Source organism: Syngnathus scovelli, chromosome 14 (genome assembly GCF_024217435.2).
Source record: "Syngnathus scovelli strain Florida chromosome 14, RoL_Ssco_1.2, whole genome shotgun sequence".
Taxonomy (NCBI): domain Eukaryota; kingdom Metazoa; phylum Chordata; class Actinopteri; order Syngnathiformes; family Syngnathidae; genus Syngnathus; species Syngnathus scovelli.
In genome coordinates, this window is record NC_090860.1 from 5,732,640 (window position 1) to 5,749,772 (window position 17,133).

At 44.0% G+C, this 17,133-nt stretch overlaps 1 protein-coding gene across 2 annotated transcripts in view; it reads right to left on the bottom strand.

Moving 5' to 3' along the window:
* The window catches only part of gfra4a (GDNF family receptor alpha 4a), a 40,587-nt gene that overhangs the window by 22,737 nt on the left and 717 nt on the right, over positions 1-17,133 (bottom strand). The window contains exon 2 of one of the 2 annotated variants that reach the window (XM_049740033.2): positions 6,163-6,258. The exons of the other annotated variant lie outside the window; for it this stretch is intronic. Coding sequence (XP_049595990.1) covers positions 6,163-6,258 — 96 coding nt within the window. The remainder of the gene's footprint in view (positions 1-6,162; positions 6,259-17,133) is intronic. 2 annotated transcript variants of the gene reach the window in all.

Sequence of the window (17,133 nt, forward strand, 5' to 3'; positions counted from 1 at the left end):
CACCTTTCCCAACTTCTACTGGACGTGTTGCAGCCATGAAATTCAAAGTTAATTATTATATGGCAAAAAACAATTAAGTTTATCGGTTTGAACATTAAATATATTGTCTTTGTAGTGTATTCATTTGGATGTGGGTTGAGAAGGATTTTCAAATTGTTGTATTTTGTTTTTATTTACATTTTACACAATTTCCCAAATTCATCCAAATCCGGTTTGTAGAAACAAAGACATATGTAAATTTTTTTCATTTTGCAAAATATGTATTTTTTTCTTTACAAATGACAACAAAAAAAGTTTATGATAATTCTTTGCTTTGTCTTTTCTCGTCCTATCACTCAATATATACAAATAGAAATACAGCTCGACGTTCCGAACGTGTCCAAGCATTAAGTGCAAACAATCTAACGAGACAAACGATGTGTAGAAATCAAATGTCAAGCTCATTAAAAGTGACTAAAGCGCAATGATGGTGTCGCCACTGAAGGTGAGAGAGCCCGTGCGGGGACCACAGCTTGCCTCGACTTGCCTCGCTTTGCTTAATTGACAATTTGTGGTCGGAAAAAGCGAAATAGGGCCCGCTCGCTAACAACACACAATTATCTGGTCAACTGCACAGACGCGCGGGCAAATATTAGCCCAGCAATTTTCACCCTTTCGAAAGACTCCCCAGACTAAAAGGTTGCTAACCTTGGAGCAGAGCAACGTGTTTGATTGACTGGCTATCCAGACGACAGCTTAACAAACGAGCTTCACGCCAGGAGCATAGCGTTAGCATTCGGAGCTAATATTAGCACAGAATAAATTAGGGATTATGCAACTCATCATGGCCACGTCTGACAAGGAGGGAAGCCGTCCGGACTAGCTCACATGTTAACGAAGTCTGACAGGTGTCGCAATGCCCTCGCCAGGGACAGACAAGTTGCGTTGTCATGATCATGTGACTGTGCCAAGAATCACGACTCTGCAAAAGCAGCTCATCACATGACTCGGAAAACGCACGAGTAGACCCACACACAAGCGTCAAAAACCCGTGCCAAACAATAGACACAGAAAGTCCTCAGTTTTCTGAAGCAGCGGACGTTTTATGGTCATTTTCACCATTTCAAAGGGTCCTTGACATGCGGAGTCATCAGACAGATTTTTTTTTTAACTCACAAGCCCTTGGAGATGCTCTGTGCAGAGTACGAGAGCAATGCCAAGCGATGGCTCACACAATGCAACATCAAACTGCGTGTCGGAGGTTACGGTGAACCCGACAAGCGGCCGGCGGCCTGAAGATTTAACCTTCTTTTTTGAGCGCCTTAGGAGAACAGAGGCACGGGAGGCAAGTGGGCGCTCGTCGGCTTAACTTGCCGCGCTTCAACTGCAGTTCACAAAACAAAAGTTCCCCTTCTCTCCAAAATTGTGACATTGCCGCAAGGAAAAGTTTTTATCCGTACATAGATTGTCGGGATTCCCAATCAGTGGGGTGCACATGGAGCCTCGAGAACAGTCTAGTGGCGGTTGTAACAGTTTTATTGTTTATCAATTTATTTATTTGTTTATACATATAAGCAATTAAAATGGAATCAACACCGGGGATTGTCAAACTGTAGGATGCTTAAGCACCCTCCATGGGGTGCGCCAGGCTAACAGTGTAATGGCAGTTTTGTATAACAATTGCGGTTTACACTATTTTTCCCAAGTGTGATTTTTTTTTCTCTCCAAATAACAATGCAATTGAAACCGAGAATTCCCAACCCGACGTGAGTGCACCCCCGGGGGGTGCGCAAGATTAAAAGTGTAATGGTGGACTAGGATAATTACACATTTACATTGTGTTGTGCCCAGGAAGGATTTGCTCTTTTTAATTATTTATTTGAAAGGGACAATGCAGGCTCGTGAGCTCTGTTACTACAATGCCTGCGTGAATGTGCCAACGTTAGCATACGACTAATTTCCATTCATAGTGCCTCGGCAGGTAAAATAAAACCCACATGCATAATGTATTTAAAAACAAATCTCTGGATTCATGTTACGGGCTTTTTAAACATGACACTTTGAAACAGGCCTTCTCAAACTTTTTAGGGCGGAGAGGCGGTAAGCCTCGCTTGTTACCGCGTGTATCTCCAGGCTGTGTGCTTAACATGAAATAATAAACAAGCTAAATAAAATATTACTCCAGTCACCCTGGGTTGGGATGGGTGGAGAGAGAAAAAACGCAACATGTGCGGGGTGGTTGAATTTTGAAGTCAGTAATTATTCATCAGCGCCCAGCGATTGCGGAGAAAAGTCTCGAAATGTTACCTTTTTTTTTTTTTTTTTTAGGGCTTTAAAGTATCCCCAAAACATCTGTGCTTTAATCCTGCATGACCGCGCATATTAGCATTCCAGCATCGACTTGCAAGGTGTGTGTGTGTGTGTGTGTGTGTGTGTGTGTGTGTGTGTGTGTGTGTGTGTGCGTGCGTGCGTGCGTGTGTGTGTGTGTGTATGTGTGTGTGTGAATTTTGGCTGCTTTTTGCAGACGGTGCACCACGCCCGCCCCGTTGACGCGCCGCTGAGTGCCTGAGTGCTGACAGCTCGTCCTCCGCGAGGAGCTGCCACCTTCTCAGGCGCTTCAACTTAATGTTCAATCACGTCCATCACACAGTGGACACTTGTGGACTGAGCAAAAAAACAACAATCCGGCCTCGGTTTTACTCTTGCGGAATCCTGGAACGTAACGTTTGGTTGGACGGAGAAGCTCTGATGTTGTGATGATGACGTGTTTGCTCAGCATTCAGACGGATTTCCATTTCTGCTATTTTACTTCTTCGTAATATGATCTCACCATTGCTCAACAAACTCAAACACATACAAAGAACAAACTGTGTGGCTCAGTTAGTACATGCATTCAATTATTTTTGCTTTTCTAAGCTCAAATGTGCATTTTTTTCTATTGATGTTTTGTCGATGTTATTTTGATAAAAAAACCCATTTCATCTTTTGTTTACAATGAAAATTCAATTTGAGCTAAAAGGCCACACCGTCACTAAATATATTGAAATGCAATCAAACACCAAATAAGGGCATGTGTGCCATCGGTTTTGGTTTTTCTGTGTTCAAACATAAATCGTTTCCTTTGCTGTGTCGATAAAGCAACGATGCTCTTTTTTGGGGCGTTTTTCTAAGTGAATGTCAGCTTCGGTAGCATCGCAAAATGAATTCCAGCGCAATCAAAAACCAAAATGTGTGCCTCTATCAGGTTGTTTGTTTTCGTGGCATTTTTCTCTATTTGCACTTATTTTTCTTTGATGTTTTGATACCACAAGTACGTTCAGTTTGAGCTCATTTCACAATTTCGTTCTTAATCGGGGCGACGCCGCTCAACCGATTCCAGCGCATTCACAGAAGCAAACGAGTTCTGCTCTTGTTTTTCATTTCTCTCAGTTCAAACGCACCCAAAAAAATCTTTGATGTCTCGCTGCCTCGAGCATGTTCCTCCGAATTGAAGATGTCATATTCCAAGCCATGTGCCGCCACCTTCAAAATGATTTCCCGCCTCAGTTTTGTTTCCTCCATCAGACACAAAGGTAATGACGCCACATACGAAGCCATTCTCTTGCAGCCGTGTGGTAAATGTGTATAAAATTCTACGTTGAGCTCCTCCAGCATCGGGGCAAACGCCACGTCAAGGGCACATTGCCGCCGCTTTTATCACCACGTGGCTGCACACGTCTATTACTGTATTACCGCCTGCGTGCCTGTAAAGTGAGCTCACAGCCTACCCGGAGTCGAGCGAGCGGGTAGCTGTTCAGCATGCGCCTCAGCGGCGGCGGGATTTATCGACGGCAAAGGATGTGCTCGCCGAGCAGAAGGCCAGGTCGGGTGCACGTCCTCCGATGGGCCGCCGGCTCTCGTGAGGCTTCTGCTTCAATCGCGCCCGTGAATAATGCAGCCTGGCTGCGGCGTTGCCTTCAGAGGCGGGCGCACCGGGAAACGGCCTTGAGCCGGACAGTTTGCATTCAAAGCGCGCCGTCCGTGAGCAGATGTCAGCCGGGAGACGACGAGAATGACAAAGACAGAACCTTGCGGTAGCGCTCGGATGGCTAACGACTGCCGGGAATATATTGTTATGTACATCCTCATTAAAGCTGCGTTACACTACAAGGACAAACATATTCTTCCGGTTGTTATGATTAGCAGTATTTCTTTTTTTTTGCATTTAATAGCAGCGCCGGCGCTACGTGGATTCCAATTTACCGACAACCCATACTATCGGTCAGTGTGGAATTAGTTGTTGACAAAAAGAAATACGATGAAATATTTATACATGTACCCTCATACGCAATTACAGACGGAAATTTAATTGGTATTATTCTTCATTTATGCTTTTACAACACACGTTCTGGCAAATGGATTCCGACTCGTTCAAAGATGAAATAACGCGCCGGAATACTTGTCGTTTTAGAAATAGTTGTCTCTTACTGCAAGCAGATCAACAAACAATCGTTATTCCGACTGCTCCCGAGTCCAATGCGTACACCTGCATCTTATTTTTCCCCGGTGGTAAAATCCCACCGCATGAACATTGATCGACGTCGGTAGCCCACACGGAGACGCTCATCTAATCTTTGCAATCTAATTGAAGCGGCGAGGGCAGTTGAGAATCGCATCGTACTTGGGTGGGTCGGAACGCCTTGGGGGAAGCAGGCGACACGAAAGGGAGGTTTCTCTGAGTTGGCTTGATCCGTAAAGATTAGCGCACGGGCCACCGCGGCGGCCTGGCTTTGATGCTAACTCCCTGGGAAAGGTAATCACCTGGGAAAAGGTCCCAATTATCTCTGGGGAGCACACACAGCGCTACCATGGCTCCATTCTCCCTTTAATGGGCCGACTCGGATTTGGAACTTCATTGATGAATACTGGGAGGAAATATTTGCATGCTACCTAAAGAATGTGATGATATGCTGCGACGCATTAGCCAGTGTTATCCTCGTTATTTAATGGCAACAGCTCAGAATTTGCATCTATGGCTACTGAGGAAACTGTCTACCTTTGCTTCTCTCTCCTCACAACATTTATGACATGTCAAATGTCAAACTAAAACAAACTATCTTCCTAACGACGAACTACTAATATCCAATTAACAACTAGTCTTGCTAACAACTAAAAAAATGTCCAGCTGGCTGTGTTGAGTAGCGTTGAGCAGGCTCCCGCGGCTGTTAGTAAAATGAAACATGATGATACCTGATGATGCATGTTTCCCTGACAAATCATTACAAGTGTGTACAGCATTGCCTGGTACCGTACGCTGAAGAAGAGAATGGGGAAGCTTCCTTCCTCCTCGGTGGAAGCCAAATGGAAAAGAAAAGAAAAAAACGTTCCCCTGCGGTGGCACTAAACTAAACTAAACGCTGCGATGAGACTTAAAAGCTGGCCGTGAATCAAGTCAACTTCCTTTCACGACGATCATTATTTTGAAGAGTGTTTGTGATTGGATCACAACCGACGCAGCGCAACAATAAACAACAGTACAAACAGCAATAAACCCTCAAACGTTAGTAGGAAATTCTATTCAACTAATTACAAACATGGGTATAATTACCTAATGTCGAGGAACAACTGGTGTAAAAGCTATATTTCATCCAACAAGTAAGGTCATAGCTAAAAAGTAATGTGACGCTGACAACTAAGATACAGCTAACAACTAAAAACTGAAAAAAACTAGCAAAAAATTAAAAAATAAACGACTAACCTGAAGCTAACAACTAATGACAAATAACCTAACAACTAATGACAAATAGCGATGGGAAAACTCACATCGGGCAAACAACTCACAACATATAGCTATAAACGAGCAAACAAATATCTAACAATCATCTACTCAAAAAACAGATTTTTAGCTATCCACTTGTGAACGACTAACATCTAGTTAACAACTAACGTTAACATAAGCTAACACTTCAAAATAATGCGAGGCTAACAACTAAAATCTAGAAAAAAACACCTAGCTAACTATTAACAACATAAGTAAAAAGTAACGTATAGCCAACAGCTAAAGTCTCGCTTAGAACTAACTGCAGCTGACGTGGGGAGGGAGCTGGCAGAGTAGGCCAATCCCAACAGAGGGTCCAATGTGGCCAATTAGTGTAGCTCTATGGAGGAGCCGTACTCCCGCCTGCTAGCTAAAATGCATCAAACCTTGAGCATCCTCATCAAGGTGATCACGTCCACTTGGCAGCCTCCTTCTAGCCCCACTGGAAGCCCCCCTGGGAGCACCCTCAATAATCATGAAGCCTGTCAAATAAAAAGGAACACAGTTACGTCAGCGGCCCTGGATTCACGTTAGTATGGAGACCATCCAATGGAATGAATGAAATTTTAGCTACTAAGTTTAGTTTGTTCAAGTTTTTTTTCCAAGTGTCGGTGCTGCTGTCAATCAAACTGTCAGTGTTTTATTCCTCCTTTTCACTGCTTTGTTATTGTCTGGCGGCCAGTGAGCGACGGGCAACAGCGACCGTTTGGGATGTCGGTGGCCCACTTTCTGTCCTGGACTGATGAATATGCTGAATGCTTGCCGCAACATTCCCATGCTACGCTACGTAAGCCATGAAAAGTGTGTATGCGTCTATGTGAGTGTCATTCCCATCTGTCCGTCTGTCTGTCTTCTCTCGTCTGTCTTTTCCCATCTGGTGCTGCCTCCTCTCTTCCCTCATCAACATGCCAGACTGATTATTTTTATTCTCTGCCCTCGGGTGTTTTTGTCTGCAACTACTCGACAAAAAAACAAAAAGAAAAACAAAAACAAGTGCATAAACAGGTCACCAAGAGATCCATTTGCTTTTATTTGAGACAAAACTACAAAAATTCTCGTCGGTATAACAGAAAGTGCCATCTTTGTCCTGAATGCGCTGTGTCCGGAGAGATTAACGTAAGTTTTTCAACCAGACAGGAAATTCTACTTGAGTCAGGGACAAGTTGGCTAGCCACCTTCATTGACAGTTAGGAGTAAGTCGTTAGCTACTCGTTAGTTAGTTAGTTGCTATCTAGATTGGTTGAGCTAGATATTAGCTATTACTTGTTTGTTAATTGTTGGTGGTAAAATCGATATGAGCTTGGATTGAATTGTTTTTTCACTAGATTTTAGCTGTGAGCTGCACCATAGTTTGTAGTAAGACAGATGTTTAGTTGGCATGTTAATTGTTAGCCATAGCCTTAGATCAAGGTGACAACCGAAATTCTAACATGGAATTTTATGGCCGTCGTGCATCAAAGAGGACACATTTGTGGTTTGTAATCATGAAAGAAAGGGCCTCAGGTCCACAAAGGGAACACGTCTGTGGTTTTTAATCATGAATGACAGGTCCTTGTGGGGGAAAGTCAAGTATTGTTGTCAGATTTTTTTCTCTCCACCTAAGCGATCGTCAGACCTCCCAGCTGCAACGAGGACGCCAAGCGATCTGTCGCGTCATCGGCATCTTAATGTTGAAAAAGACATAAATAGAAAAGGAATTAACTGAAGTCATGGTGGGTGGCTCGGTGGCGCACTGGCTAGCACGTCCACATCACAGTTACAAGGGTGCGGGTTCAATTCCACCTCCGGACCTCCCTGTGTGGAGTTTGCATGTGCCTGCGTGGGTTTTCTCCGGGCACTCCGGTTACCTCCCACATCCCAAAAACATGCTTGGTTGCCCGATTGAGCACTACAAATTGTCCTGAGGTGATTGGCTGGCAACCGGTTGAGGGTGTCCCCTGCCAACTGCCTGATGACTGCTGGGATAGGCTCCAGCACGCCCATGACCCCCGTGGGGACAAGTGGCACAGAAAATGGAAAATGGATGAAGTCAAGGTTGGTTGCATTTCTTTGTAATGACATCCTGTTAAGACATTTTTATATCGGTGGAGACCTTTTTTTAAATTTTACTTCCACTAAGCACAACACACCAGCTTGTAAATTGTCAGTAACACACATCTTATTCTTTGGCCTTCCTCTCAGTGTGATACTCGTCATTATTTTATTGTTTTGCTGTTCACTGTTTTATGTTATTTATTGTTTCAACTGTCTTTGTTTTATATGTCAGATTTTTTCTTTAGGTAGTGGAGCCAGCTGATGTCTATCCAACAGCTAATATCTAGCTAATATCGAATGCATTTAATATAACTGTCTCAAATGTCGAGCTAACTAAAAACTGTTAGCTATAGCTAACAACTGATACATGCTAAAATCAATTCATTTACTAGCATATTTTGAGCTAAGAGTGTCTAACTAACAGTTAATGTCTAGCGATGCGAACTTGACATCAGGTTTGCTTTAGCATCCTGAGCATTAAATATATTTGCCATTTTTGTGACGCTAAGTTAAGCTAACGTGCTTCAAAGGCCTCAAAACAGACTCACAACAAGCAGATAAAAACATTTCTGACTCTTTGAACTTGGCGTGGGTGTGCACATACTCGTTCGTGTGTGTGAGAATAAGCAGCACAGCGACTTCAAAGGCGCTACTTGTTGGCTAACATACTTAAGGCGGAGATTTAGTCACGTTGCAGCTAAGTGAAAGCAGCAAAGTGTCGACACAGAGGGTTTCACGGCGTCGCCGGCGTTGTCGTCGTCTGGGAGGTTTGACACGTGTCATCCCTTGCCAGGTAAATATGCAAATGAGCGCCTTCCAGTGGCCAGGATTACTCACGGAAAGCTTTGCTGCGGCTTGATCCCTGACAACTTACATAAAAACATTTAGGAAACTAAAACAGGCACCATGGCTCACTCAGTTTGTGATCACCTCTCGTTTCCCTTCTAAGGAATGATGTAGAACTCCTGCACTCTATCCATCTACCGCGCTACCCATTGTCCAATTACGACCTACCATTCTAGCCATCTGCCTACAGCATCCATTTATCCATTTGACTTTGTAGCTCCCTCGTCATCTGTCAGCCTACCTATCTTTTCTATCTACCTAGCAGGCCACCCATTTCATCATATACCCAACGACCTAACCACCTATATATCCGTCTCTCACCTATCTTTCTACTTATCTTTCCACTGACATACCCATCTATCTCGGACCTATCCATGTATCCCTTTATCTAACCACCTACTCTCCATCTACGATCTAACCTTCTACTGACTATCCATTTGTCTGCCACTAACCCACCTATCCATCTCCCTACCTATCTACTATTTTTCTATCTAATATCTACTGTATGGACCAGTGACGTGCGGTGAGGTTCATGACTGGGGAGGCACTGACGTCCCCCCGAAGGTAAAATTTGTCCAGCACCTAACCGTGTCACAAAAAAGGTTGGGGAACGCTGCTCTAGTGTGGCTTATTCATTATTTAATTTGAACTATTTTAATTAAAATCTCATATCAGCAGTCTTCACACATAAAAACACTCAATAAAGCACATGGAATCAAAAACTTGTTTTCGATCGTGCGTACCACTTCGTTCCGAAGTCCCGTTGTCCGAATCAAACCTTTTAACTCCGGAGTTGCTCCTCCTTTACCGATGACCTCCTGCTTCGACCGAAAATCCATGGTTGAAAATCGTTTGGATAGATAGATAGATATGTAATCCTCCATTGTAAAACAAAATGTAAAAAAAAAAAAAAAAACGAATGTAAAACAAAATAAATGGACGACTGCTCCTCAGTTGTTCACTATAAATTTGAACTGGAGATCTCTTATTCTACAGGTAGGCGCGTGAAGCATGCCGGGATCACTAGCATCCCCTGCCATAAGGCTAGAGAACCTTTTTTCGTAGCCTCCGTAAGGTATCTTTTTAAAGCCGTTTTGTTCATCTAAAGAAACACAACGTTACAGACAGATGACAAAAAACACAAGATATTATATACCTCAGCTTAACTACAGAAATTAGTTAACATAGCCACAGTGTCTGAACACTTAAACAGGGACATAAAGACAGAGAGCAGTTCTGTCTAACTGCATAGCCTGTCAACATAGGCAGCCGTGTGATTCCGCAATCCTCAGAGGAGTTTAGACAGGAAGTTGGCTTCTCCGAGCGAATCATCTTCGGTTTTAAAATAACTATAAAAATTCTGCGATTTTCGTTGAAAATGATACAAAACTATTGAAATTAAAAGGAAAATGACTATAATAAAAACAATTGATTTTTTTCCCCTTTTCATAATCCTCCTCTGACCGCACGTCCCTGGTATGGACTCATCCAGCCATTTATACGTACCACCTATCATCCATCCATCCATCCATCCATCCATCCATCCATCCATCCATCCATCCATCCATCCATCCATCCATCCATCCATCCATCCATCCATCCATCCATCCATCCATCCATCCATCCCTTATCTACCTATCTAGTATTTACTGTACCCACCTGTGATCTATGTACTTGCCAACTATCTAGCCATCTAATCTTTGAAATCATTCTAAATAGGTCTCTCTGGTCACAGCAATAATAATCATTGTAAAGTAATGTCAATAAAGTTCTAATTAAATGACTTACAATGTCTATCAAAACAGAAGTGTAGCAACGTGAGAGCACTATATGTCCACCTGCTGCGTGAGAGCTGACAAGCCGGGAACACACAAACCCCAAAACACACACACGGACACCCGCGGATGCACACAAACGCAAATGATTTATCTGTGGTGATTATTGTGAAGCAATTGGAACTGGTCTACCAGGGTCAAAAATTGGATGGCGCCCTGCTGTGCTCACATTGCACTACTCAGTGAATGGACAAAAGTCTTGGGACACCTACACATACGTACCACTTTATGAAAAGATAGAAAGATTGAGTTTGAGATCACTTTTTGGATGAACGGAAGGTAGGTAAATGTGTGTGACATGCAAGCAAGTAAAATGTACAAGTGACCTTTTGTGAGTGAGAAGTGTTTCCAATTAAAATGTGAAAAACCTGCTCAGTGAGAGTAAAGCTTTTGGTTTTCATTCTAAGAACTTCCCGCTGCTTCGGCTCTCCCCCCCACCCCCACTCACTAACTCACCTCCCTCCATCTCCCCAGAGGAGTTGGAGGTGGAGTGAGCAGGAAAGGATGTGAAGAAGGAGTGAGATCTTTTCACCTTGAAAAGACATCTTGATCAATGTTTCATTGTCATCTCTGCGCCGCCGCAGAACCGCTGCAGACCAAACCTGCTCGTGAGGCACTGCGGCTCAAACGACACATGCTTTCGTAGCCACACCTTCAGAATGAACATCAAGACATGTTTGGCTACTCGGTAGGTAGGTCAGTCAACCGAGATAAATAGGGAGATGGCTTGGTGGGTAGATCTCAGTAAAATGTTGTATCAGTCAGTCGATATTGTAGGTAGCTACTGATATTGGACAAGTGGTTAAGTAGTTGGCTAACTAACAAGATGAAAGGTAGGAGGTAGCTTGGTTTTAAATAAACAGCATTGTAATTGGACAGTGCGTCTCAACCCAGCAGGTCATCAGAAAACATCTTCACATGTGCAGAGCATGCACTAACGCAGCTGCATTCTTAAAAAAAAAAATAAGCGGGATTCAGGCATGAATAATTAACATCGTTGATCTTGTGAAGATTTCCCAGCAGGTCCGATCCGTCTTTTTGTTTCCCGAGTTCTGTCCGTTCAACGTCAGCAACAAACCAGATTCCACCAGGGCTAATTATGGTGATGGCCGGGAAACCGACGCGCACATGGCGGGATATTAAAACCGCAACGGTGGCGCATTATATAGGTGACGCTTCATTGATTTTTACGGCGCAATATATACACGGACCATTACTTAGCCGGTATTAGAGCACACTGCGCTCCCTTCAAAAGCATCTGTCTCTTTGCGCTCGGATAGATAGGTAGTTGTGGAGGTGGCTAGCTTGCAAGGTAGAGGTTGATAGGTAATTGGATAGACTACTAGCTAGGTAGATGAACGCAGGTAAGACGATCGATGGGCAGAGAAGATAGATGGGTGGTAGGTAGGCCGGTCAATGTGTACAGCTGTTGACTCAATGGTAGATTAGCTTGCTAGCTTGCCAGATGTGTGCTATTAGCGTGCACTGCTGTCTGCTCAAAAGAATCTGTCCATTTGCAGGAGTCCACTTTTCTCCCTCCACTTTATCCCTCCTCAAGAACTCGCAGCTATTTTCCCCCCTCCGGTAGGTTTACAGCTCAGCGGGCTCGCTAACGAGAGACAAAAGCGTCAGTCGGCCAAGCGACGGACGAGGGGAGCTAAGCCGAGCGTGCCGGCGCCCGAACGAGTCTGACTGGTAGGATTTAGGAGGCAATCTCGGTGGGACGTTACCCGGAGACCGCGGGAATTGCGGAACATCGTCGGGGTCCACCTTGAACAAGGTGATCCCCGTACGTCTTGATTTGTTCGAGTGCTCAGGGAATATATCAAAGGTGTGAAAGGGCTAACACAGCTGCCGTTATTGTCAGGCTGGTGATTCCACCTCGGATGCCGTAAAATTTGACTTCAAGCTCCTCTCTGTGTCCTTTCACATGAAATAGTGACACAGGAACAATGGTGGACCACGATGATATCACACTTCTTACCTTTATAAACACCAATAAAGGGCATTCAAAGTTTATTCCGGTTGACAAATATAAACAATGACATCAGTGAAAGCGTGACGGGATTTCACTCGTCTCAACACGGTGAAGCGTGTCACTTTGTTGTTGGCTTGGTGCAGCCTCCCCAATCTTATCGAAGGGGACGGACAAAGTCTCGGAGGCTTTGATCCAATCTGCTGCTTAAAAGATTGGCATGTTCTTAGTTGGTTCTGCTTGCTGATCAAGTTCAGAGCAGCCTTGAAGGACGTGATCGATGCCTGGCCTGACGGATCACCCTGGACTTCCTCATCTCACTTTTAGGACCACTGGTGTTTGCCACGGGTCGTCAGGCGGACCTGAGGTGAAAACTCTCGGGGAGCGCATTCGACCAAGGAAGCTGGAAAGTCAAGGGTCGACTTCAATGCCCATTCCGTCTTCTTGACATCGGTGACACGGGAGGAAAGGACCGCAAAGTTGCAAAATTAACTAATTGAATTTTACACCCGTAAAAATTTGTGGCTCCGCTTCATTCCAGTCAATATCTTTCACACAGAACTTCAAACAGCTTTTAGGGGCTACACAACCACCACCAGACCTATGCTGTTGGACTTGAAATGTTGCGCTGCACTTTTAATTTGTCTTACAGAGTGCCGTTAATTGGCCGCTCACGAAAGCGCGCCGTCGCCGTTCCGCGCATCGGCTAAATGAGGCGTCGATATTACCATCAAGTGTCTCTCTGCCAGAAAGCATCTGGCTGCACTCGCTCGGTGCATTGACCCACACGTCAGCGGGCGGCTGCCGAAGAAGACGAAGGTGGTGCCCGAGGAGATTTTAATTGGACTTTATGCCTTCCACAATTGTGTTTACATTCCTTTTTCTTCTGGCTAAGCTTCATTAGTGAGAAAGGGGTAATCTCTCCGTCTTGTTGAGAAAGTTCCGCCTGTTTAATGAATCGGATGTCAATTGAAAGTTCAGGTGTCACACGGCACTTGACTCCAGAGCCAATGTCAGCGCGCTAATAATGCTCGTCGCTTGCTTTGGATCCGAGCTCAAGAAGAAGCGCGGCGCTTGAACAAAAAAAGAGCTTGGCGCCAAGGATTTAGGGGCTTAGTAAAAAAGGGAGATGATCCGAGCGGCTCCAGTAAGAAGGGGTTGCCGCCCGTCTTAGCGTCGGCTTAAGTGAAGAGACGCCAAATCCAGCGTATCGTTACGCGCCGGCCGCGTCGGTCTTAAGGTGGTGCTTAACGGCATGGACAGCAAGAGCCTTTCGTATTAAGATGAACAGACCTTTCCCTGAGGAACGCCATTCAGAATTGTCTGATAAACGGTACCGATTAGGTTCAAGTCAAGCCCATGAGATTTCATGAAACCCGTTGTAGAGGTTTTTCCTTACACGCTGCCATTTTGTTTGCGACTGCGGACGCATCACTCACCGGCGATCGGCGGCTGAGGCGAGATCAAAGCGAGTCTTTTTTTTTTTTTAATCACCCCTAGTCAAATTGCCAAACACGAGATGAAGGACCCCATCAAGGCGTCGTATTCGTATCACCAGCTGAATTCATGAGCAACTATCGTGACGGTAACCATCGGGGGGAGGGGGGTAAAAAGACCAAATGAGGGATTCGTTGTGCAAGAATGACAATTATCCTTGAGAGGGATGCCAGGAAAGGAGCGGGAAAACATCAAAAGGCGCAACGCTGAATAGGATTTGCAGCCGCAACGCAATATGACAGAAATGACAGGCGGTGAGGAGTTAAATCCCGCCAACATGGAGAGGCCCATTTTCTCTTCTGCGTCAAGGCGGGGGGGGGGTTAAGCATTTTGAGGATTCGGATGGACGATTGGAGGTGGATTGATCAGCTTCGTAGCGATCTCGTGGCCCCTTTGGAAATGGCACGCTACACATGATTAGTGTTTTGAAGGAACGAGAACCTGACCTGATTCTAGATTCTTCCTGCGGAGGGGGGACGTGTTCAAGGTTCTGATCGGGACACCTCACACTCGCCTCACTTATCAAGGAAGACCCGTTTTAATGTGGCCTGGCCTGAATACTACCAAAATAGATTTGTACCTCCTTTCAACGCCTCATTTCCTTCTGTCCTTTGTCTTACATTTAAAACAGACCGAGAAGTTTTTCTGCAATTTGAAACAGTCCCCATGTGTTTTCATTAAAACAAAAAGTCTTTCTTGAAAATACCCAAGAGATCAAGATTTAAATCTCACGTTTTAATACAATTAGACCATTTGCATACCAATAGTTTGGTCTCTAACTTTTATTTTTTTTAATCTGCTTCTTTCTGAAAATGTATCTTGGAGTGAATCTACTATTCCAAAAAAACAACAAAAATAGCCATACCTGCATTTGGATCGTAGGCTGGCTGACTTTCAAGCACACTGTTCCAAAAGGTAAAAACTATTAATTCGCTCATAACACTCGGTAAACTGCCAAATTTTGTCAATTGGTGGGAGTAGATCTGTCCATGCACGTTCGCTTAGGCAAAACTCCACCGAGGCGTTTTTGACGATCTCCGACTACAAAAGATTTTATACAGCGTGGAGAAGATGATCCAGGCTCACACAACACAAGCGTTTATGACACCACTGCGGCTAATACTTTTTCAGACTTGTTGCTATGAGACGCCGGACATTGGAAGTACAAGTTGAGCCTTGAAGCCTCACCAGTTACGTCCATTCACACGCAAAAAGGTTCCCACGCGCGTACTGTACTTAACTGCAATCTTTTTGGCATCTCACAATCAGCCGGCAGCCTTTTGGTGACAAAGTTAAATGCGGGGCTCTGCCAGTAAATGCCGTATCCTTTAGCAAGGGCAGCCTCATTCTCTCGACGACATAATTGTCCTTGGATAAAAGCCGGTGGAAAATGACAGGGTTTTACCATAATAAGCAGCTGAGCAAAAAAAAAAAAAAACAGAAAAAAAAATTAATTCCCGTACAGTTGTCACTGCTGCACTTTGATTCACTCACTCTGCCACATGTGTTTTTCTCCATATCGGGCCGTCATTTTGGACGTAATTGCCGATGTTCTTGCTTTGCCCGAAGGAGATAGGCATGCATAGCACAAGGTGTCAACTGGATGCACAGAAAGAAGCATCTTTTTTTGTTGTTTACACTGAGTCATTATGTATAAAAAAAAAGTAAAATACAAAGCTAACGTTTTACGTCACGATTCAGCGTTAGCCAATATGCTAGTAATTTATGAATAGACATACATACATGCATGTTCATTGTCATAGTTTTGAAAATTCCGCCAGCAAAGCCTGTTCGACTTTGTTACATAAAATGAGTTGGTTTTGTCACTAAGCACCAAAAAGTCTCAAGAAGCCACTCTAGTAAGTCAGCCATTTTGATTTGGAGCAGCAATTTGGGGGTAATTTTGTGCCCATTTTCAGCTGCCTTTTGAACGCCACCTCGACATTTTGCTGCAGCTCTATTGATGGTGAGATTACGCGGACACGCGACAGGGATGATTGATGATTGCTAGCTCAGACCAGCTTTTCTTTTGGACCTTGTCGCTTTTATACATCACGATTGGTACACCTCACTTATGCTGAGCCCCTAACCTGCAGAGATAAATTGATCCCAAAGGTCCCAAAACAGTTTAACACGCTAGGCTCTCAGCTGCCCCCACCTTTGGAAAGCTTTTTGTCACCAACAAATCAATGCGCTCTGACCGTCAATTGGGACATAACAGTTGTTGTTTTAAGGCCTGCATTTTACTCTCAGCATGCTTCGGTTCACAGCAGAGGATAATGAATCAAATTATGCCCAAAAGGACATGTGCTGATTGATTTATGACTCATCTCACCATCAGTGACCAAAGATCTACGACCCCCCCCTGCCACCACATAAAAAAGATCAAACAGAAAAACAATGTGGACCATAAATCCCTCCTTCCCAAAGCGGAGTAACATTAAAGAGAAACATGATGTAGTCTGCCCTAATCAGGCAGGTGTTTGTTGGTTGATTCAAGACGCCCTTACCAAAACAACTCCCCAAGATTACAGGACGGGCAGATTCTTGTATGACACGCCCCCCCCCCCCCCCCCCCCAAAAAAAAAACATCCCAAGATCAAAGCCTATGGCCCCAAAAAATGCATAGATAGATAAGCCATATACATTTGGATGTTTTGAATCATTACCATAGAGAAGAATGTATTAATGGATTTAGGACCCTTTCCAATACAATAGCCAAAGATCAAAGGACAAAATATTTTGTAATGTTATTTTCTTGTACTTTTGTTGCAGCATCACTTTCTGACATAACGCACATGTACGTAAGCGTGAGATTCAGCTGCTAAGGTGCGGGCCGACAAGCACACGCACACAAATGGGCAAACACACACACACACACACACTTTGTTGTGTGTGTATATATATATATATATATATATATATATATATATATATATATATATATATATATATATATATATATATATATATATATATAGCGTTTGGCATAAATCTTAATGACGCAAACACACAGCACATCCACTAAGACACGCACACACCTACGTAAGCGCAACATACGAATGCAGACGCCTGACAACATGCCTCGCACGCACACACACTGACATGATCAGTACAACATCGTGTTGTTGGGCATGGAAAGATTGTTGTGTCTTAATTATGCAAACACA